This window comes from Rhinatrema bivittatum, chromosome 15 (genome assembly GCF_901001135.1).
Source record: "Rhinatrema bivittatum chromosome 15, aRhiBiv1.1, whole genome shotgun sequence".
Taxonomy (NCBI): Eukaryota; Metazoa; Chordata; class Amphibia; order Gymnophiona; family Rhinatrematidae; genus Rhinatrema; species Rhinatrema bivittatum.
In genome coordinates this window covers 1743488-1768012 of record NC_042629.1, presented here as the reverse complement: position 1 = coordinate 1768012, position 24525 = coordinate 1743488, and the positions used below count along the sequence as shown (strand labels likewise).

The 24525-nt window shown below is 43.8% G+C and overlaps 1 protein-coding gene across 1 annotated transcript; it reads left to right on the top strand.

Annotated features, from left to right (window-relative positions):
• Nucleotides 1-22026: 22026 nt before the first annotated feature.
• On the top strand, nucleotides 22027-22734 carry CLDN8 (claudin 8). Its single transcript, XM_029579178.1, has one exon. The coding sequence runs from the start codon at nucleotides 22027-22029 to the stop codon at nucleotides 22732-22734; it is 708 nt and encodes a 235-aa protein (XP_029435038.1).
• The last annotated feature ends 1791 nt before the right edge of the window (nucleotides 22735-24525 follow it).

Genomic DNA, 24525 nt, shown 5'->3' with positions numbered 1-24525 from the left:
TATACCTTGGTTTTAAGTTATGTGTAAACCGATGCGATGTGCAAACGGATGTCGGTATATAAAATCATTAAAATAAATAAATAAAATAATGTCCATTTGTAGATTGCAAACTGGTTAAAAGACAGGAAACAGAGGGTAGGATTACATAGTTTGTATTTACAATGGAAAACAGTAAGCAGTGGAGTGCCTCAGTGATCTGTACTTGGACCGGTGCTTTTTAATATATTTATAAATGACCTGGAAGTAGGTAAGACGAATGAGGTGATCGAATTTGCAGATGATACAAAATTATTCAGGATAGTTAAATCTCAAGCAGAATGTGATAAATTGCAGGAGAACCTTAAGAGACTGGAAGATTGGGTGTCCATATGCCAGATGAAATATAACATGGACAAGTGCAAAGTGATGCATAAAGGAAAAAATAACCCTTGCTGTAGCTACCTGATGTTACCACCCAGGAAAAAGATCTAGACGTCAGTTGATATTACATTGAAATTGTCAGCTCAGTGTGCTATGGTAGTCATAAAAACAAACAGAATGTTAGGAATTATTAGAAAGGGAATGGAAAAACAAATAAAACAGAGGATGTTGTAATGCCACCATTGTGACCGCATTCTGCACATCTCAAAAAAGCCGCATCTCAAAAAAGATATAGCTGCATTGGAGAAGGTACAAAGAAGGGTGACCAAAATAACAAAGGACATGGAATGGCTCCCTTCTGAGGAAAGACTAAAGAGGTTAGGACTGTTCAGCTTGTAAGAGATAGCTGAGGGGGGATGTGACAGAGCTCTACAAAATCAAAGGATTTGAACAGGTAAATGCGAATCAGTTATTTACTTTTTTTGCATAATACAAGGACTAGGGGTGCATTACATGAAATTAGCAAGTAGCACATTTAAAACAAATCAGAGAAAATTCTTTTTCACTCAACACACAATTAAGCTCTGGAATTCATTGCTAGTGGATGTGGTTTAAGGCAGTTAGTGTAGCTGTGTTTAAAAAAAAGGTTTGCATAAGTTCCTGATGGAGAAGTCCATAAACTGCTATTAATCAATAGGGAATAGCCACTGCTTGTTGCTGGCATTAGCAGTATGAGATCTATTTAATGTTTGGGTATTTATGACTTGAATTGGTCACTGTTACAGACAGGATACTGGGCTTGAAGGACCCTTGGTCTGATCCAGTATTGCATATCTTATGTTCTTATGGGGAGGCTCTGGGCCATGGAACAGTGGTGTGAAGAATCCTGAGGAAGCCCCTTTTAATTTTTTTCTTAATGAACTGAAAATAACTACAAATTTTCAGATATTTTCAAATAAGTGTATTTCAACTCATTCCATTCAAAACGAACCATAAATAGACTCTTATTATGAAAACTGCATTTGTTTAAAAAAATGTACATCCCTAAGAAAGAGAGTGGGAGAATCAGGGAGAAGACCACAGAGCAAGTAAGAGCTGTGACTGTACAGGAGGCAGATACTAACGATCCTTTTCTTCCAGACTTGATGGGCCCATCAAGTCTGCCTATGCACACCTCCTGTTCAGCTTTATTCCTCCTCTTTAAAGTCTTCAAGTTGTCAGGTGTTCAGCCTCTGCTGATGAAAGTCAGTCTCGTAGGGTTCCCAGCTTGGTTTTATTCAGAACAGCAATGCATTGTAACAGTAATGTCCCGGCTTACATGTATCAGGTTTCAATATAAGTTCAAATTCCTCAAAGGGCTCCACACAATTGGATTTCAGTTCAACACCTACACAATTTCAGTTCAATCAAGTCCAATTCAAAAACACAAAATATTGCTGCTCATAGTGACTCTCTTTGCTTCAAAAAGCAAATACACACAATTTCCTTCCATAAGAAGACTTCACAGATCTCCTACCAGGTTTTTCTGTATGGTTCAACAGCCCTCAAATTCTTGGAAACAACCTCCTTGTTCTCACTGACCGCTTTGTAGACAATGAGTAGGAGGTTTTATACAGCAAGACTCCCATAATTCTTCAGCATTGAGCTTACTGAGAGCCAGACTTATTCCTGTTCTCTATCATGTTGATGAGGAGAGGAGGAAGAAACCAAATATCATCAATCATGGCAAGCTGAATATTTATAAAGAAAAATATTGTGGATAATTAAGGTTTCCAACCTAACAATATATAATATAAATATAGTTTATATATACATAACTTGAGCTCTGCATTGTTTTAAGATTATTACCTTATTATTTGTTCAAGAGAAATACACCCTTTTGATTGAATAGGTCACATGAAAGACATTTTTATTATGACTAGACATAACTAATATCTTGAACAACTGGTAAAACTGGCACCAATCCTGCCTGATAACCCAAATATACAGTAGATGTTGCTGGCAAGGACTTATTTAAATAATAGATTAAACAGTAGCTGAAAAAATGTCACTAGTCAAGGAACCCTACACGTGAGGACAATTTTCAAAGGCATTTCCAGGGATAAAATGGTCTTTTACTAGCAGATATGATCTTTTATTAAATTACCACCCAATATGCGGATACACTTGCACAGGTACTACCTGTTTGCACATCACTTGACCCAGACTGAGCAGAGGTGTTCCTGGGGGCAGGCATGAGGCAGGTTTGCACTCAAACACATACTTTTGCATTTTCTATAGTATGAAAATTTTTCCTGAAAGTTTTTCACACATGTAACAGCAGGTGTAATCATAAAGTTCATAAAGGAACTGAAAACACATTTTGAGAGGCTTTTACTGAATAGGAAAATGTTGCTTAAGTCAATGCTTCAGTATCTGATTTAGCTGCTCGGTTGGCCTTGTTGGCCTATATTCAGTTTTGTTTTGTTATTTTGTATGTCTCTGCTTTTGTTTTTCATAATGATCATTTGAACAGAAATTGTTTGATGTATTCCTTATTTTATAAATGTTTTATTGGTAACCAACTCAATCAATAGGAGACTGCAGGTAATCAATCTTTTAAATAATTGGGAATTTGTGTGTAAATCCATTTTCAAACATTGCTGTAATTTATGCATATTTTTGTCACCTAATTTAATTGGGTTGTTCCAAACTTATCACTTAAATGTCCACAATTAAGGGCTTAAAATTCTCTTTTGTAAGTTATTTCTACTTTTTCAATAATTATAAAAAGGCCAATATTCAAAGATATTTAGCTAATAACTAGTGAGTCATCCAGCTAAAATGACAACTTTTCAATATCTTGGGCACTTAGCCAGCTAAATTATCCAGCAAACATTTAGCCAAATAAGTTAGGGGCAATTTTGGGGGCTTTCAGGGGTGGGGACAATTTAGTTGGGAAACTTATCCGGCAAACTCCAATATTAGGAGATAGTCAAATTTAGATTTCAAGTCACTCTAGCTGTCTCTAGGAGCAGGTCTAAAGTTATCTGAGAATTTTTTCACAGATAACTACAGATTATATTTTAAAGAATATAACAGATTAAGCACAGATATATTTTTTAAAAAATTAAAAAGTCAGGCTAACATTATGATAGCCAGCTATGGCCTAGATTTATCAAAATGCTATAAAATTAGTGGGAATAGTACTTGCGATTAAAAGGGGGGGAGAGAGATAAAGACTCTGTAGAGAACAATGTCACTCTACAATTCATACCACTGTAAGAGGGGGCCACTTTTAACTTGGAGTGGGGTTTGGGGGGGGGGGTGGTTTTACATACATAGTAGGAGGTACAAACAGTCAAGTTGACATCACTGAAGATTTTCTGTCATTTCAACTGATGAAAGGTACAAGAGGAGTTATTTGTACAAATCACTCTCTACCTCTACCTCTCTCTCGATGTAAGTTCTCTGGATAAACCCCGAAATGCTCCTACTTTATCCAGCTAATTTTAGCCGGAAGATATCCAGCTAAAACAGGCCAAATATTAGCTGGATAACTTGCGAAGGATCCAGCTAAATGCATCTGAATATGGACCTCAATATGTTTTGTATGGGATTTTTTTTATTTTGAAGGTTGGTAATTTAGATATTTTATGATATTTATAATTTGTTTATATTGTACTGTGTATAATGTGTTATTGTAACTCACCCAAGCTCTTCTGATGGAGCGTGAAATTTTAATAAACATAACATTAATCCAATATCTGTATCATGGAGACTCCCTTATCTTTATTTATTAAAAGTTCTTATAGTCTGCAACATACATAGTTGATTAAAACAGAACAATTAGTAAAATAAAACAATTCAATGCAATAAAAACAGGATTTAAAAAAATTACAAAATTCACAAATCTCCATAAGCTTCAGTAAACAGAATAGCTTTTTTCCGCTTCTGAAATATTTTCACATCTCTTTCCATGCGCAAATAGGGTGGCAGTGCATTCCAGCATACTGGACCATAATACGAAGAAGCAGGAAAAGTTATTAGGATAAATAGCCATTCTCTATTTAGCTGTCATTATTTTATAAACTTCTATTATGTCCGCTTTCAACCTTTCCTTCTCCAGCTGTTCAGTCTTTCTTCATAGGGCGCTGTTCCATCTCCTTTATCAGTTTTGTGGTTACACTTAACTGTACCTTTTCTATCTCCACTATATCTTTTTTGAGATGGAGTGACAGAACAGCACACAATTCCTTAAGATGCGGATGCAGAGGCATTATTTTCTCCTTTTCATTCTCTATTCCTTTCCAAATAATTCCTAATATTCTATTTAATTTTTTGATCACCACCACATATGGAGCTGAAGATTTCAATGTATTCTTACAGCAATCCTTGACCTAAGAAAGGGAATAAAATGAGGAAGTACAGCTATGTAGCTGCAAATGAAGGCTCATGTACCTTTTACCAATTAGGACAGGCTCCAGCGGAATTCTAAGGCTAAGGGAATAAGAGGAAAGTACTTTGCAAAATATAATAATTACTATTAAAACACAATTCATAGAAACTAGAAATATGATGGCAGAAAATTACTGTATGGCCAATCCAGTCTGCCCATCTGTCCAATTAATTTAGCATTATAATTCCCATCACTTCCTTAGAGATTCCCTGTATTTATCCCATGCTTTCTTGAATTCAGATACTATTTTTGTCTCCACCACTTCCACCTGGAAGTCATTCCACGCATCTACCACCCTCTATGTAAAGAAATATTTCCTAAGATTACCCCTGAGTCTTCCTACTTTCAACCTCATCTCTTGACCCCTCGTTCTAGAGCCTCCCCTCCTGTGTATGGAAGCCTTTGCAATATTTAAATGTCTCTATCATAACTCCCCTATCTTTCCTTTCCTCCAGGGTATACATGTTTACCTCTTTAAATCTATCCCCATATGATTTAAAACGAAGACCAATGACCATTTTAGTAGTCACCCTCTGAAAAGATTCATACAAATTCTTATTTCCCAATCCACCAAATATAAAACAAACAGGTCAATACAGTAAAGTGCGGATGCGGTTACCCTGCTCCTAACCCGCTTTCTACTCACTTTTCGGGCGCGTTAGTCCAACCCGCGATACACTATCCCCTTTAACCCATTCTTACCGCCTCTTTAAATCACCGGGTAACCCCTTCCGCCCACGGCATGTATATTAGATGTAAACGATCGAATTAGCTATTCCTTCCCATACAGTAACGCGCACCCCGACTATCGCTTTTTTAACCTGCCGTTTTGCCGCGCGTTTAACCTGCTAACTTACCGCCTACCCTTACCCCTGCGTTAGAGGCAGGGGTAAGGGTAGGCGGCAAACTTTTCCCCAGCCCCCGCTCACCTGCCCTGGCCGTGTCCATGGGTGCTGGTCTCTGGGGCAGCCCCAGTCCTCTCCCCTCCTCCCGAAGCAACGAAAGCGGAAAAAAGCGAAAAAGCGAAAAAAATAAAAAAAGCGAAAAGAAAAATTAACAACGAAGTGGACGGTTCTCCTACGCTCGGGATTGCCAGTCCTCTTTCCCCTCCTCCCGAAGCAAGGTGCGTAAAGGAGGGGAGAGAGGACTGGCAGTGTAAAGCAATGAAGCGACTTAGCCCTTTCTCCCCTCCTCCCGAAGCAAGGCGCGTAAAGCAGCCTTGCTTCGGGAGGAGGGGAAAGAGGACTGGCAGTGTAAAGCAATGAAGTGACTTACTCTTCTTGCAGCCCCCCTCCGGAGACGGACATCGGCTCCCCTGCCTCCCGGAGGCAGCTGCCGGCGAAGATGGATGCCTGCACGGGCGAAAGCGGCCCCTGTGCGTGGAATCGGGCCTCTCAAGGCGTGACGTCACGACGTTTGGCGTCACGGCATGTGACGTCACGTCTTGAGCGGCCCAATTGCACGCACAGGGGCCGCTTTCGCCCGTGCAGGCATCCATCTTCGCCGGCAGCTGCCTTCGGGAGGCAGGGGAGCCGCGTTCCGTCTCCGCCGAAGTCCGTCTCCGGAGGGGGGCTGCAAGAAGAGTAAGTCACTTCATTGCTTTACACTGCCAGTCCTCTTTCCCCTCCTCCCGAAGCAAGGCTGCTTTACGCGCCTTGCTTCGGGAGGAGGGGAGAAAGGGCTGGCAATCCCGAGCGTAGGAGAACCGTCCACTTCCTGGTACCTGTCATTTGAAATGACATTTGAAATGACAGATACCAGCGTGCCTGTGAAGCGTTAGGCCAGCGCACCCAGGATACTGTATAGTGCTCTATATAGTAAAATGGGTTGCGCGGGCCTAACGCTTCACGGACGCAGCTTGCATTTGCAAGCTATTTAAATACAGTATCGAGCGGTAGGTGAGCCGGACTGTGCGTGCGGCAACCGCAGGTGCGCCCGGCACTAACGCAGCTCTTCCTACCGCTCCTTACTGTATCGGCCTGTTAATGAGGAAAAAAGTATAAAGTTGAATAAAATCTTTTCAAACTCTATATTTTAGGATATGTTAGCATATCTAAATAATTACACAAATGGAAACAATATTGAACATCATATCTCCAACAAAGCCAACAATAAACCTTGGTTCACTCCTGAATTAAAAACCAAGAAACTTAGAAAAATGGAACAGACCTGGCGCAAAAATCCTTCGCCTGCAAACCTTTAAATCTCTCATGCACCAATACAGAATTGTCATCCTGCAAGCTAAAAGAGACTTCTATTCTCAGAAAATTCACCATTTCATCTTTGACCCTAAAGCCCTTTTCTCCTTGGTATCATCCCTTACCAATACACCGACATCAGAAATTCCAGATGACAAAGCCTCTTACAAAGACACGAAGCTGGCTACTTTTTTCATGAACAAAATACCTAACTTACTTGCTTCCCGCATAGATAACCATGTTACAAGCCAACCACATCTGGTCTCCACCTCTCAGCCTCCCATCCCCAACCACACACTACCCGGTGTCCTACCTCCACGGGCAGACATCTTAGAGAATTTTGAATCCACATCAGCATTAGAAATCGAATCCATATTAAAAAAACTAAAGCCATCCGCTCACCCACTGGACTCGATTCCAGTCAACCTACTGATAGCTTCTGCCAAAAACTTCGCTAAGCCTTTCGCCCAGATCATTAATGCCTCCTTATCCCAGGGTCACGTCCCTGACCCTCTCAAACTTGCCATCTTGAAACCTCTTCTAAAAAAACCCAACCTCTCCACAGACAACCCAGCTAATTTTCGCCCCATTGCAAATCTCCCTATCATTGCGAATATCCTCGAAAGAATAGTCAACAAACAGCTCTCAGAATTCCTTGAAATCAATAACATCCTCTCCCCAGCACAACTTGGTTTCCGTAAATCCCGAAACACAGAATCTCTGCTATTATCACTGTCAGACAACATCCTCATGAACCTTGAAAAAAAACAGCCCTGCCTGCTCATCCTTCTGGACTTAACTGCCACATTCGACACAGTTAATCACGACTGTCTCATTGACAGATTAACTGACATCGGCATCAAAAACACAGCCTTAAACTGGTTTAAATCCTTCTTCCAGAACAGATATTACAGAGTCAAGATCAACAGCAAAGAATCTTTTCCATTCAGTTCCACCCTCGGAGTCCCTCAAGGCTCGTCGTTATCACCAACATTATTTAACATCTATCTATTCCCGCTTTGTAAACTCCTCTCCGAGCTCAAATTAACACATTACGTGTATGCAGACGACGTCCAAATCCTCCTACCGATAATAGATTCTCTGGACAGTACTTTACGTCGTTGGAACACCTATCTATGCTCCATTATTTATTTATTTATTTATTTATTTAACAGTTTTTTATACCGACCTTCATAGTAAATTAAACCATATCGGATCGGTTTACATAAAACAAGGGTATAACAGAAGCAATAAATAAAAGTAATTAACAAGAGAAGAGAATAAGATAAAAGTTACATTTAACAAGGAGTAAAAACTTGGGAAGCTTAAGAGCTGGAAGGAAGTTAAAGGTCAAAAATAAATGAAGAAGCATTATCCAAAGGAATTTGGAATAGAGCAAAAAGATGCTTTAATCGGTGAGTGCCAGAGTTCTTCGTCTGAAAGGTTGTAGGGCTTTCATCTTCTAAATCCAAGTGAGGAAAAAGAAGACTAAGGGTTGTCTGGAGGCTCATCAAAGGCTTGGTGGAATAGCCACGTCTTAAGTTTTTTTCTGAACGTAATGAGACAGGGTTCCAGTCGGAGGCTTGAAGGAATGTTGTTCCAAATAGATGGACCTGCTATAGAAAAAGCTCGGTCTTTGGTCGAGGAAAGTCGTGAGGCTTTGGTTGGGGGGTAATTCAAAGTACCTTTATGATAACCTCCTTTCAAATCTTAACCTGATTCTCAACACAAACAAGACCGAATTCCTCTTAATCACACAGGATGGTAACTTTTCTCTAAACAACCTACCCCCTACAACGCTCCCAACCATCTCTCCCAAAGTCAGAAACCTAGGGGTAGTCATGGACACTCAATTGAGCTTCACAGGCTTCATTAACAACACAATAAAGGAGTGCTACTTCAAACTTCAAGTATTAAAAAGACTAAGACCCCTCCTTCATTTTCAAGATTTCAGGTCTGTCTTACAAGCGATCATTTTTTCAAAAATCGATTACTGCAATGCTCTTCTTCAAGGCCTTCCAGACAACTCCATTAAACCTCTCCAGTTGCTTCAGAATGCAACTGCAAGGATACTCACAAAGTCTAACAAAAGGGACCACATAACACCGATCCTTAAGAAGCTCCATTGGCTCCCAGTCAAATTCAGAATCCTCTACAAGCTTTTAGTAATCACCCACAAAGCCATTCTTAACATCTCTCCGCTGGACCTATCGACCCCCCTGCAACTTCATACTTCAACCCGTCCTCTGAGATTAGCGCAAAGAGGGACTCTTAGAACACCTACATTCAAAACCTCCTTTAGTAAAAGAGCCTTTTCCACCGCAGGCCCCAAACAGTGGAACCTGCTCCCACCGGACCTTAGGCTGGAACAATGCCCAATTACATTCAAGAAGAGACTTAAGACGCTACTATTCAGACAAGCCTTCCCATAACACTCGTCCTTGCCTCATCCTCCACAGACCTTCTCTTCCTAAGCTCAGATGCCTAAGCACTTTTTCTTCCGCTGCCTAAGCTATTTAATATATGTATATTAGTTTCATTAAATCTATGGTAACCCTCCGCTACCCTCCCCCCCCCCACCTTCCAACCCCCTTCCAATCCCTCATTCCTACCCCCTCCCTCGGAATACCTTGTTACCCCAAAAAGCCAACTCTTATCAGTTCTTACCAGTTTTGACACGTTACTCCCCATGCTTAAGCTGTATCCAAGTTTTTCTCTCCCCCTGTTCTATGTAAGACAACTTTGTCACTGTTTTTTATGGTTGCAATGTAAACCGGAGTGATAATTAACTCTGTTATTTGAACTTCGGTATAGAAAAGTTATAAATAAATAAATATCTGCTGCTTCGGTCATGTGCTATGGTACAAAACAAATTTTTGTTTCTATTCTGGGCTTATCTACTGCCTTTCAAATACATTAAAGTGGAGAAATTAGATCAAAACTAAATCAACCTGCTAAGATATAAAACACAAAGCAATGATTATAAATAAATCACTACTGAAATTTTGAAAAGGCATTTCAAAATCCCCCAGAAATGATAGGCATTGCAACTTAAAATGATTGACTTTTTTGTTACCATCAGAAGGAAATGAACAAAAAATTGTTTTACTGAACCTAATAATGGGTTAACAGTAAACCCATTTGCCCTAATATATTGTGATGAGGCTCAATGTTTACCCAATAGGGAAAACCTATTGGGATTACTCCAGGGAGAGCCAGAGGCAGATCCAGACAGCAAAGGCCTCGGAGAGACAGGAAGGAAACTGCATTTCCCAGGCTCTTAGAGCCTCAGAGACCAATGGGGAGAGAGGGTTGGCCATTCCCACCGGGAGGGGGGGAGAGGGGGGGGAAGGGGGGTGTATGACCCTGCGGGATTGGACACACACAGGTGATCCCCTAGTGGAGAGGAGGAAGTACAGTAGGACATTGGGGAGTTTAAACTGGCAACCAGCCCCATGGAAGGGGAGGAGAACATGGAGGTGGATTGCCCGGAGGCAGAAACCCAGACAGGGATGGAAGTGGACTATTTTTTTTTTTTTTTTGGCTTTGTCTTGTTTGGAGGTTCAGGAAGGATGTTGCCTGGAGCACAATGGTGGGGAGAAGAGGTGACTTGTGCTAGAGCCTAAGAGGCCTGCTAAAGGTGTCTTTGTGCAGAGACTTTCTTTTTTGTTTGTCCTTTTCTCCCTATGCCTCGGGTGAGCTTAAATTGAGATTTGTTTGCAAGAGGGTTTTTGTTAAAAAGAAAAATGTGAACAGGTGCCAGACTGTAGACAGAACTACCATCCAGTAGTTTAGGGAGCATTGGCTGCGGTGTCCTGGCATATGCAGACAAGGAGAAACAGTGATCCTCAGGAGATGATTACAAGGAGAAACATTGTTCCTCAGTGAATGATTGCAAGGGGAATATACACTAAACAAGACTTTTGTTTTACTGAGCCCCAGGAAGACTGCTACAGGCAGAGCTCTATCAAGGTAGACTATTTACTAAGCCACGCAGTTCGCTTCTCTGAATGGACCAAAGACACTGCTGCTGGAGAGTCCTGCAGAGTGAAACTGCTTCAAAAGTGGAGGATGCCTACAGCCAAGGCTCAGATCTATTCCAGGTGACTACCTCGGGACATAATTTGGTGTAAGAAGTGGGATCCAGTTTCTTTGCCCCCAATGGAGAAAGCTTGTGTACTACCAAGTCGCCCGAGCAGACACACATATTATTGAATCCTTAAAGTAAAGGGTATATGGGGGACTCATGCAGGAGGATAAGAAGCAAGGTGGGCAGACATAAGAACATGCCATACTGGGTCAGACCAAGGGTCCATTGAACCCAGCATCCTGTTTCCAACAGTGGCCAATCCAGGCCATAAGAACCTGGCAAGTACCCAAAAACTAAGTCTATTCCATGTTACCGTTGCTAATAATAGCAGTGGCTATTTTCTAAGTCAACTTAATTAATAGCAGGTAATGGACTTCTCCTCCAAGAACTTATCCAATCCTTTTTTAAACACAGCTATATTAACTGCACTAACCACATCTTCTGGCAACAAATTCCAGAGTTTAATTGTGCGTTGAGTGAAAACGAACTTTCTCTGATTAGTTTTAAATGTGCCACATGCTAACTTCATGGAGTGCCCCCTAGTGTTTCTATTATCCGAAAGAGTAAAAAACCGATTCACATCTACCCGTTCTAGACCTCTCATGATTTTAAACACCTCTATCATATCCCCCTCAGTCGTCTCTTCTCCAAGCTGAAAAGTCCTAACCTCTTTAGTCTTTCCTCATAGCGGAACTGTTCCATTCCCTTTATCATTTTGGTCGCCCTTCTCTGTACCTTCTCCATCGCAATTATATCTTTTTTGAGATGCGGCGACCAGAATTGGGCAGAAAGGGGCATTAGAATAACTGTGTGCAGTAGAAAAAAAAAGGAGAGAGAAAAGGGTCTTTTGGTAAGCAGGGAGGCGCTCTGGCTCGATCCCAGGGCAGAACTCAGAGGAGATAAGGGTCCAGGGCCTTGTACAGCCACACTTGGGTTGTGTTTCATTTTCACTTCAGGCAAGATGGCCTCGGAGGAAGTGCCCAAGTGGCTAGCAGCCCAGCTACAAAGGCAGCAGAAGGCATGCAATATATGGTCCGTCAGATGTTGGACCAACAGCAACAGCAACAACCTATGTTATAGTTCCTGAAGGAGCAAAGGAAGCTTACACAACACTTAATGTCCCACCAGGAGCCCTCAGACTCAGGTACTTTACAGACACCAGTGATTCACGGTGGACCCCGGCCAGGAACTTTCAACTCAGACTTTAAACTTTCAAAAATGGGCCCTGGAGATGACCCAGAGGCTTTCTAGACTACCTTTGAGACGATGACAGGTTGGTGAAAGGAGCAATGGACTGCTAGGCTTGCCCCGTGTCTAACAGGGGATGCCCAGACCATCTATATTTCCTTGACCGTGAAGGCAGCTATTCTTAACCGGCTAGGGTTTACTCGGGATGCCTACCAGTGGCGGTTCAGAGAAGCTCGCTTGGGTCCAGCAGATTGCCCACGCACTCTTACCCAGCAACTGCGAGATCTGGCCTACTGCTGGTTAGAACCCGAGGGCAAATCAGAAGTAGAGAAGATAATAGATGCAATAGTACTGGAACAGTATATTAATCTTTTACCAGCAAACATGAGGGGTTGAGAAGTGAAACAAGGGGTGAGTAAACTGGAGGTAGCAGTCACGCATTCAGAGCAGTTTTTGGAGATCGAACCGGCCACCATGACTTTGCCAGGTTGGCAGGTAACTGGGGAGCGCAAGAAGGCTGACCTAACGCAACAAGAAGTAGAGAGTTGTTACGGAGAGAGGGCCTCAAGGCCTCAGAGAATCCTGTAATACCATCCTAGAGAGAGTGGTGATCAAGGGGAGCCTACCCAACAAGCCACCCCTAGGTGCTACAACTGTGGGGAAGTGGGGCACTATTGCCGCAAATGCCCACAACACTTCGGCTTACATGCAGGGTCAAGGGAGGTGGTAGTGAGAGCCGTCCCCTCCCCCAATCCCTACCCCAGGATGTGAAGGTTAATAGGTTTCCATTGCAGGCCTTACTGGATACTGGGACAAATCAATCCCTGATATTGTATATTAGTTTCATTAAATCTATGGTAACCCTCCGCTACCCTCCCCCCCCCCCCCCCACCTTCCAACCCCCCTTCCAACCCCTCATTCCTACCCCCTCCCTCGGAATACCTTGTTACCCCAAAAAGCCAACTCTTATCAGTTCTTACCAGTTTTGACACGTTACTCCCCATGCTTAAGCTGTATCCAAGTTTTTCTCTCCCCCTGTTCTATGTAAGACAACTTTGTCACTGTTTTTTATGGTTGCAATGTAAACCGGAGTGATAATTAACTCTGTTATTTGAACTTCGGTATAGAAAAGTTATAAATAAATAAATAATATTGGCACAGGCAGCTAAGGCTCTAGGCTTAAGGCCCAAAGGGGGAAGCGCAAAGAGGGTGACCTTCAGGTGTATGCATGGGCACACACGGGGTTATGGGGTGTACATGATGCAAGTCCAACTAAGTACACACCATGATGCAGTGGGGTTGGCAATAGTAAAAGGGCTCCCAGTACCCCGATCCTAGGTACAGACTGGCCCCGCTTGGCAGAGCTATTGCAGGAGAAGCTTGTGACCACCCGTGCACAAGAGTGAGGAACACCTAGGACAGACCAAAGTTTAGGGGAGATCTTCCTTTTCCAGGGAGAAGGTGTATTTGAGACTCCACAGAGGGAACATAAACCTAGGGCACGGCGCTAGAAAGAGATGCGGGCAAGGCTAGGCCCAGACGCTTCGGTAGATACAGAAGCTGGTCTGGAGGAGATTATGGGAACCCTAGGGGGCGCTTCCCTGATTTTCTGGCAGAAAAATGAAGGATCCCATATTCAGAGTTGCCTGGGAAAAGGCCACTGCCACTGATAAAGATCAGACCAATAAAAAAGGAATTTTAATTATCCATATTTTGAGATTCATAATGATTTGTTGTATAAGGTTGAAGAAGGGCTACCAGGGCAAGAGCCCTGGGTACAGCTCCTAGTGCCACGTAGATTTCAAGAACCAATCCTGTTTCTGGCTCACACTCACCTCTTGGCCAGCCATTTAGGGGTACATAATACTGTGGATTGACTGAAGCAGAGCTTTTATTGGTTTGGAATTTACCAAGCAGTTGTTGCGACTGTCGCTGCTCGACGTCCTCACTCCGCCCTCTTTACCTCTGTGGCGACTCCCTCTGGGTGTGATGGACGGCTGGCTCCCGTGGCGTCTCCATGCCGTCTCTCTCTGGCGTCCCCGGACCGGCTCGATATCCTCTCAGGATATCCTCCCGGGGGCGTGGTCATCTGCCACCGGCCCAGGGATCCACCCACAACTATATCAGATTACAACTCCTCACGGAGATTCATTACAGAGTGCTACCCCCAGCTCTAACTCAGAGCTTTCCTAACAGACTGCTAACTCCTATCTGATTGCTCCTTCCATCAGATAGTAGAATACATCAGATTGCCTGAAGACCTAGGGCGCGTGCGCGTTCCGATTGAAGTACCAGCAAGAGCGCGAACCTCGGGGCGTCCCCCTGAGATGACGTCATCCACTTCCAATATTTAAAGGTCTCTATTTCGCTATCTAATTGAGTTAGCAAGGGGTTGGATAGGGAATGTGTCTCGCTACCTACGGACTACTCCCCCCAAGCTACTCTGCCTCCTCGGATTTACCAGGGGTACCCGCTCCTTGGGGGCCTCGCTCTTTTCTTTACTTTTAGATTACAGATAGGAACCAGTACTCGCTCCTCGAGGGCCCATGTTCCTGGACACTCTGAAGATTCTCTACTGCTTGGAAGCTATCGCTGCTACAAACAATTGTGAGTTACCATCGCTCTCTCAGAGCTTTCCCTGGAACCAGGTACTCTCTTCTCAAGGGCCTAAATCTTTCCAGCACCTGAGCTTCCTTAAGACCTCATGTGAGTTTTGTCATCTAGTTCTGTTCATGAACGCTGCCTACTTTGCCTACTCACTTTCTACAGTTTCTTAACAGCTCGGCCATCCTGGATCGCTGTTCCAGTACCTGAGGGACTACAGCCCTGCCGGGCATTTCAGCTCACTACTGCCACCTCTGGTGGTTTCAAAAACCTGTTTAATAAAAGAACTAATGTGTGTCTGTCTCCATACTCAAGCCTAGCCGGGGGTCCCTCTCGGGATATCCTCCCGGGGACGTGGTCATCTGCCACCGGCCCAGGGATCCACCCACAACTATATCAGATTACAACTCCTCACGGAGATTCATTACAGAGTGCTACCCCCAGCTCTAACTCAGAGCTTTCCTAACAGACTGCTAACTCCTATCTGATTGCTCCTTCCATCAGATGGTAGAATACATCAGATTGCTAATGCCGCAGTCTAACTAACAGCAGATTTATATCAGTAGTTAAGATTCTGCTTGTCCTCTCCAGCCTGTCAGCTAGTATTGAGGCAAATCCCCCCAAAGGCACCCCTAGTGCCCCTACCTATAGTTCAAGAACCCTTGGATAGGCTAGCGGTAGACATAGTTGGCCCCCTCAAGAAGAGCAGGCATGGACACCAGTAAATAATGCTCGAAATTGACTATGCCACCCGTTTTCCCTGGGCTGTTCCCTTACATTCCACCTCTGCCCAAATAGTGGCCAATGAGTTGACAAAAATATTCTGCCAGTTTGGGCTCCCCAAGGAGGTCCTTACAGATCAAGGGACTAACTTCATGTCCCGGGAGTTAGCCCAGGTCTGGGATCAATTTGGCATCAGGTATCTACGCACGGCAGCATATCACCCACAAACCGATGGCCTGGTTGAGCAGTTCAACCAGATTCTAAAGACTATGCTGCGCCGTTGCTTGGAAAAAGATTCAGGCAATTGAGATAAACTTGTCCCTTTCCTCCTATTTGCCATCAGGGAAGTACCCCAAGCCTCCAAAGGGATTTACCCCATTTGATTATTGATGGGTCGCCAACCCCAGGGTTTGCTAGATGTCATACGAGAATATGGGGGGTGTGGGGGGTGTGAAGAAACCCAACCCCAGGATATAGTGACCTATTTAAAAGACTTGTGCAAACAAGCAGAGTAGTCTTAAAGGTTGCCAAAGAAAATTTGGAGAAGGCTCAGACTCAGCAGCGTATTTATTATGATAGAGGAGCCCGGGAGAGACAGTTCCAAGTAGGGGACCAGGTGCTGGGTATTAGTGCCCACTTCACCCAATCATCTAATAGTGAAATGGAAGGGCCCCATGAAGGTGGCAAAATGCTTAGGACCTTTAAATTATGAGGTGAAAATGGGTACAGGGCCCAAAGTTCCTCATGAGAGGCTTCTAGGAAAAATAAAAAAAAGTCATGGGATAGGTGGCGATGTCCTTTCGTGGATTACAAACTGGCTAAAAGACAGGAAACAGAGAGTAGGATTAAATGGGCAATTTTCTCAGTGGAAGGGAGTGGACAGTGGAGTGCCTCAGGGATCTGTATTGGGACCCTTACTTTTCAATATATTTATAAATGATCTGGAAAGAAATACGACAAGTGAGGTAATCAAATTTGCAGATGATACAAAATTGTTCAGAGTAGTTAAATCACAAGCAGATTGTGATAAATTGCAGGAAGACCTTGTGAGGCTGGAAAATTGGGCATCAAAATGGCAGATGAAATTTAATGTGGACAAGTGCAAGGCGATGCATATAGGGAAAAATAACCCATGCTATGTTCCATATTAGGTGCTACTACCCAAGAAAGAGATCTAGGCGTCATAGTGGATAACACATTGAAATCATCGGTTCAGTGTGCTGCAGCAGTCAAAAAAGCAAACAGAATGTTGGGAATTATTAGAAAGGGAGTGGTAAATAAAACGGAAAATGTCATAATGCCTCTGTATCGCTCCATGGTGAGACCGCACCATGAATACTGTGTACAATTCTGGTCGCCGCATCTCAAAAAAGATATAATTGCAATGGAGAAGGTACAGAGAAGGGCGACCAAAATGATAAAGGGAATGGAACCGCTCCCCTATGAGGAAAAACTAAAGAGGTTAGGACTTTTCAGCCTGGAGAAGAGACAGCTGAGGGAGATATGATAGAGGTGTTTAAAATCATGAGAGGTCTAGAACGGGTAGATGTGAATCGGTTTTTTACTCTTTCGTATAATAGAAAGACTAGGGGGCACTCCATGAAGTTAGCATGTGGCACATTTAAAACTAATCGGAGAAAGTTCTTTTTCACTCAACGCACAATTAAACTCTGGAATTTGTTGCCAGAAGATGTGGTTAGTGCAGTTAGTATAGCTGTGTTTAAAAAAGGATTGGATAAGTTCTTGGAGGAGAAGTCCATTACCTGCTATTAATTAAGTTGACTTAGATAATAACCACCACTATTACTAGCAACGGTAACATGGAATAGACTTAGTTTTTGGGTACTTGCCAGGTTCTTATGGCCTGGATTGGCCACTGTTGGAAACAGGATGCTGGGCTTGATGGACCCTTGGTCTGACCCAGTATGGCATGTTCTTATGTTCTTCTCACGTAAATCTACTTAAATCCTGGATAGAGAGACAAGCCCTTGCTACTAATTATTTTCCCGTGAATGACTTAGAACCTCAAGTTATAGAAATGAAGATTGAAGTAGAAGTACCAATAGGAGAGGAGCTAATGTACCTGCAAAGGCAGAAGGTAGAGAGGATGGTGAATGAGGCCCGGGATGTTTTCTCTCCTTTCCCTGGCAAAACAAAACAAAACTAGTCACGCATAGCATCATAACACCCCCTGGGAAAGTGGTTTGCAGGAGGCTGTATTGCTTGCCAGAGGCTATGAAGGAGGAGGTCAACCGTCAGATTGAGGAAATGCTCCAACTAGGCGTAACTAAGGAATCATGTAGTTTGTGGTGCAGCCCTAAAGTCCTGGTCCCCAAGGCAGATGGGACATTGCATTCACCAGCCTAAAATCAATGAAAAACTGCAATCTCCAGCTTTGACATGTACCCCATACCCGAGTAGATAAGCTAGTGGAGTGGTTGGGAACGGCACAATACTTTATCCATGCTCGATCTCATGAAGGGGTACTGGCAAATCCCTTTACAAAAGAATTCTAGAGAGAAAACAGCCTTTTCCATGCCAAAGGGGCTCTACCATTTTGTCTGTATGCCATTTGGCTTACATGGTGTTGCGATCCCCCCTGCTGCTGCGCTGCAGGAGGTCTCTTACCTTCCTCCAGAGGCCGCTCTGAAGCCAGGGCCTCGCCTGCGCATCATCCAGGACTTGCTCCAGGGCCTGAGAGGCCTAGCTGCTCCTGAGGCATGCCGGTGGCTTGCAGCCTCAGTGTTTGGACTTCCTGTTGGGCGACGCCCTTCTCTAGGGGCTGGCCCGCAGCTCTCTACCCTAGTTATAGGACCAGCGATGGGCGGTCCTGGCAAGCTCCTCCCAGGGAGTTGCCTTCTACCTCCAGTATTTAAGGACTTTCTGTTCACTGAGTCTTTGCCTTCGGATTGGGTTACACAGTTGTCTGTGGCCTGTCCTGATCCAGGTCCTCCGTGGCTCTGACTCCTGCTTGTCGTCAGCCTGCCTTGACTCCGGTCCGTGACTCCGACTCCTGCTTGTCTTCAGCCTGCCTTGACTCCGGTCCGTGACTCCGACTCCTGCTTGTCTTCAGCCTGCCTTGACTCCGGTCCGTGACTCCGACTCCTGCTTGTCTTCGGCCTGCAGATTGTGCATTACAGTCGTCTGTATACTTGCTGATCCAGGTCTTCCGTGATCACTTATGCTTTGATGGATCCCTGTCCAGTGTCTCTGCCTAGATGTTTGCTCCTGTGCCTGCCAGCCGTAAGGGCTTCGGATGTGAGTATCCCAGCATCGGAGTTCCTGTTCGCCTGGGTTTTCCCCGCACCCTCCTTCTCAGCGTGGTCCGCGACCAGCCTTCCTGGGCTGTGTAGGGCGCGTCTGGGACAGGGTGGTCCGCGACTCAGTCCCACGGGTGGGCTGAGTAGGGCGCCCTGATGGACAGTGCAATGTTCCCGTCCAGCCTTGTCTCCAGTGTCTGCTTCAGCCCTTGCCCGGATGTCTTCCTGTCTCTACCTTGACCTGGTTCCTGAGCCTTCTGTCCTGTTGGGCCCTGGAGTGGCCAACAGGAGGGATTCGTCCCACGGGCTCTTGAGCTTCTGCCAGCCGAGGGGGCTTCGGATGTGAGTATCCCAGCATCGGAGTTCCTGCTCGCCTGGATCTTTCCTGTGTCTCGCTTCAGCCCTTGTCCTGATGTCTCCGTCTTGCTTCAGCCTGCTTCTGCCCCGTCTGATGTCTTCAGTTTAAGGACTCTGTCTGCCCTCGCCTCTGTCCGGCCTGCTGCCCATTGCCGTTCCCTGCGGCGGGTCCGAAAGGGCCGGGAACAGTCGGAGGACCGTTCATTAGTCAACTTCCCCGTGTTGGCTACCATGGGCATGCAGGTCTGGCTGAGGGTCGGACTCCCTGCTTCTGTTCCTGCCTGCCTGGCTCACCATGCCTGCTCAGCTCACCTCCCACGGTGTGGCCTTGGGCTCCTCCTGGGGTCCTGCCGTGGCCCAAGGGCTCACCACCCGCCCGAGACGACCGCGCCCGCGCGCGCTCGTAACACATGGGGCCGCGATATCAATGTCTCCTCAATGCAGTTCTCTGCCCCCATGCCATCTACGCAGCAGCTTACCTAGATGACGTGATCATCTATTTCTCTGACTGGGAGTGCCACATACCCCAGGTTGAAGCAGTACTGAGGTCTTTACGGGTGGTGGGTTTGACCACAAACCCGGCTAAATGCAAATTGGCTCAAAGGGAAGTAAAGTATTTGGGATATTTGATGGGAAGGGTACAGTACGTTGTCTTCTAGACAAGATCAGAGCATTAAAGAATATCCCTGGCCTGCTACACAGAAACAATTGAGTTCCTTTTTGGGGTTGATAGGATACTATCGAAAGTTTATTCCCCAGTTCACAAGCTTAGCCAGCCCCCTGACCGAATTGTTAAAGAAGGAAACACCCAACACATTAGAGTGGGAAAGTCACACAAGATGCGTCTGAGGATCTTAAGACAGCCCTCTGTAAGGACCCTGTATTGAAAGCAATTGATTTTTCATTGGGTTTGTAATGCAGACAGACACCTCGGGAGGTGGTCAAGGGGCTGTTTTGTCCCAAGTATGTCAAGGAGATGAGCACCCTGTGATGTATTTGGGTAGGAAGTTACATACTTGAGGTAATGGGGGTGTAACCATTGAGAAGGAGTGCTTAGCTATAAAGTGGACCATAGAAACCTTAAAATATTATTTATTGGGAAGGCACTTAGTCTTGATTATGGTCCATGCCCCGCTACTGTAGCACAACGTGATAAAAGATTCTAATGCACGCTTAACCCATTGGTACTAAGCCCTACAGGCGTATGACTTTGAGGTATGGCACAAGGCGGGGAAATAACATTCAAACGCTGATTTCCTCTCAAGATGGAATATGGAGATGGGAACTACCTGCTCAGAAGACCAGGAGAGTTTTAGAAGTGGGGGTGTGTGTGATGAGGCTCACTGTTTACCCATTAGGGAAAACCCGGACTGGATTACTTCAGGGAAAGCCAGAGGCAAATCCAGACAGCAAAGGCCTCAGACAGACAAGAGGGAAACTACATTGCCCAGGCTCTTAGAGCCTCTGAGAGACCAATGGGAAGAGGGAGAGAGGGTTGGCATTCACTGGGGGGATGCATGACCCTGGGGGATTGGACACACACAGGTGAGCCCCTAGTGGAGAAAAGGATGTACAGGAGGATGATGGGGAGTTTAAATTGGCAACCAGCCCCATGGAAGGGCAGGAGGATATGAAGGTGGATTGCCCGGAGGCAGAAACCCAGAAAAGGATGGAAGTGGACTAAGGTTAGAGTACTCTGACTATTTTTTTTTTTGGCTTTGTCTTGTTTGGAGGTTCGGGAAGGCTATTGCCTGGAGCACAATGGTGGGGAGAAGGGGTGACTTGTGCTAGAGCCTAAGAGGCCTGCTAAAGGTGTCTTTGTGCAGAAAATTTCTTTTTTGTTTGTCCTTTTCTCCCTATGACTCGGGTGGGCTTAAATTGAGATTTGTTTGCGAGAGGGTTTTTATTAAAAAGAAAAATGTGAACAAGTGCCATACTGTAGACAGAACTATCATCTGGTAGTTTAGGGAGCATTGGCTGCAGTGTCCTGGCATCTGCAGACAAGGAGAAACGTTGACCTCAGGGGAAGATTACAAGGAGAAACATTGTTCATCAGTGAATGATTGCAAGGGGAATATACACTAAACAAGTCTTTTGTGTTACTTTTGTTTGGTGATCTTTATTTCCCGGAGCTCAGACCCAGGAAGACTGCTATAGGCGGAGCTCTATCAAGATGGACTATTTACTAAGCCACACAGGTCGCTTTGCTGCCTGGACCACAAAGACACTGTTGCTGGAGAGTCATGCAGAGTGGAACTGCTTCAAAAATGGGGGATGCCTACAGCCAAGGCTCAGATCTACTCCAGGTGACTATTCAGGACAATACAAAGAGATTTCCTCCTTTCCTCTGTAGGAATAGAAGAGAACCCCAATGATAAAGTAACCCTATTTCTCTGAATTAGCACTATAACTGAGAATCAGGAAAACTTGGCAATTATGGATGGTTTATTTGGGACACACCCAAATAAATCAGTAGTGGAAACTGCCTCTTAATTGTAAACTGCATTTTCTAAGTTAGGTAGTAATTATAAATGTTTCCTCTTTTACTCACACCTGTGTGTAAGTTTCTATTACTTGGGAGGAGGTTGTCATCATTATTACACGTGACTTGATTAATAAAAGCACTTACTTGTGTCCAAGAACTCCAACAAACTGAAACAGATTTCAAGCTCATTTGCTCTAAAGAAGCCATCGGAGACAAAAAAACTCCTAAGAAATTTTTCTCCAGCAACTTTTTCTCCTGTAGAGTACAGTGCTTCAAAATTCTCTTCCTGGAAATCCATTCAAGTCTGCTTTCTTAGCAGCAACATGGCGCTCTACATAATTCAAATCATTGGGCTGATACTGGGTGGTATTGGCATGATTCTGACTTGTATTGTGACAGGAATGCCTCAGTGGAGAATATCTATCATGGTTGAAAGTAATTGCCAAACTTCACAAAAACGCATCGATGGACAGTGGCTCAGCCGATGGGAAGGCCTGTGGACAACATGCATCAGTCAAGCCAACATCCACATGCAGTGCAATAGCTATGAATCCTTGGTGTCTGTCACCCCTGATCTTAAGGCTGGCAGAGTGCTAATGACCTTTGCAATAATATTATCAATTCTTGCCTTTCTAACAGCAATTATCGGCATGCTGTTCACGCGTTGCTTTGGGCAGAGTGCGCGCGGCAAGTATTGCTTGCTACTAACTGCTGGAATTGCTTTCATCTTGGCTGCTATTCTTGTTCTGATCCCAGTAAGCTGGACTACCAATAACATCATTAGCGAACGTGATGCGATGTGTAAAACCGCACAGCGACAAGAGATGGGAGAAGCAATCTTCCTAGCCTGGCCCACTATCCTGTTTCTTTTCATTGCAGGAGTAATATTGTGTTGCTTTTATCCTCGTTATGACAGAAACGAAAGCTGCAACTATCCACCATCTCTACAACACTCTCAGAAGTCACTATATGCGCCTTGTCAGATAGAAAAGAAACCAGCAAGTCTGTATTCCAGAAGTCAGTATATCTAACAGCTCTTTCTGCTTTCCAGAATAGCACTGCTATATTTCAGTGGACTTTAACATCTTTCACTTCAAAATATAAATGTTGCTATATCTGTGATATAGAAAAATTTCAAAGTATTAACTGGTTAGTTACCAGTTTTAATGAATGTTTTCACACACGACAAAAATGTACTGTATATGTCATTTATTGTATTAATTCAATATAGCCTGGATGTATATTAAAGAGACTGTGTGAAATACTTCAGTCAGGAGAAACAGAAAAATGCACAATGGACTAGAAAAAGGAAAGATGTTGTGAAGAGCGATTGCTCACAAATTCTCGTTTCTCTTAAGCTGAAGTTATTCCTGTAACTAATGACACCAGTTTTGCACTCAGATTCTGCGACTGTCTAACTGCTCAGCATTACATACAGGAATGAATGATGCACAAATTGCTACATGTGGATGCTGAGGCAGAACTAGGTAAGGAAATGCGATAACGTGCAGAATTTGACATTTTCAGAACTATGTGTATGATTTTCAAGGGAAAGCTACCTGCAGAAAAAACAGAGACAGATCCCTTTTCCCTAGGCACGGTTCAAAGGGAAGAAATGCTTACAATTCCTCTGCATGGGCACCATTTCTCGTGATCTTCTTTCACAAACATGAAAAGGAATGTCTGAGATATGCACCACATAGAGCTTTAAAGATGACAGATTCTACTACTATTTGGGAAAGAATGTTGTATTTATAAGCTTTATTTCTGATCACAGAAAATATGTATTATACAGGGAGGCCCATGGAAAAGTAGCCTGCCTCCAATACCAGTGCCACTCAGGCAGGCTACTTTTCCATGGGCCACTCTGTATAAGGGACAGCATTCCTGTAAAATTATAAGTGGGCAAAAATTAGAAAAACTGACTATTTATATTAAGGGCTATTAGTCTAAATTGTCACTGTTATACTGTTTATAGGCTCCTAAGACAATTCAGACATAAGCTGTGAGCATCCCTGTTACACAGGCAAAATCTGTATCAGAAGAGTACAAATCAATGTGATTGACCAATTTGGTCATTTCTGATCACTAACATCTCTCTGTAGGACATACCTCCCTGCCTACAAACTCTGAACTGCAACTATATTGTTATTCTATAATACAAATAATGAAAACTACTGAATGAACCTCAATCTGTCTATGTTTGGATGACCAGAAATAGATTTGTGAAATAAATTTAATACAGAAAAATACTTTCTAAATGCAAATACATTTTTAAGCCTCTCATGGTCTACTACAGATCAGATTTTGTTGAAAATCTGCCGAACTGTGTTTAAAAAAGGATTGGATAAGTTCTTGGAGAAGAAGTCCATTACCTGCTATTAATTAAGTTGACTTAGAAAATAGCCACTGCTATTACTAGCAACGGTAACATGGAATAGACTTAGTTTTTGGGTACTTGCCAGGTTCTTATGGCCTGGATTGGCCACTGTTGGAAACAGGATGCTGGGCTTGATGGACCCTTGGTCTGACCCAGTATGGCATGTTCTTATGTGTAGATAGTTGCACTATTACAAATTGAAATATTTTTGTTATTACAGAACACTGAATTGAAAGAATGCACATAAAGCAGCTTCAGGTAGTTCATTTTATATTTCAAAATGTATATCATTGTTTGCCTGATGACTCATGTATACAACATACGGATAAAAATCAGCAAAGAGTGCTGCAACTTTTGGTAATTTACTACAGTTTTCTTGTTGAATAACTATGTTATGTACAATTTTTCTTAAAATGCTAAAAAATGAACCTCTGGATCCACT

Bases quoted from the DNA above. Each gene is read 5' to 3' on its own strand.
- CLDN8 (XM_029579178.1), top strand. From the start codon at position 22,027: ATGGCGCTCTACATAATTCAAATCATTGGGCTGATACTGGGTGGTATT.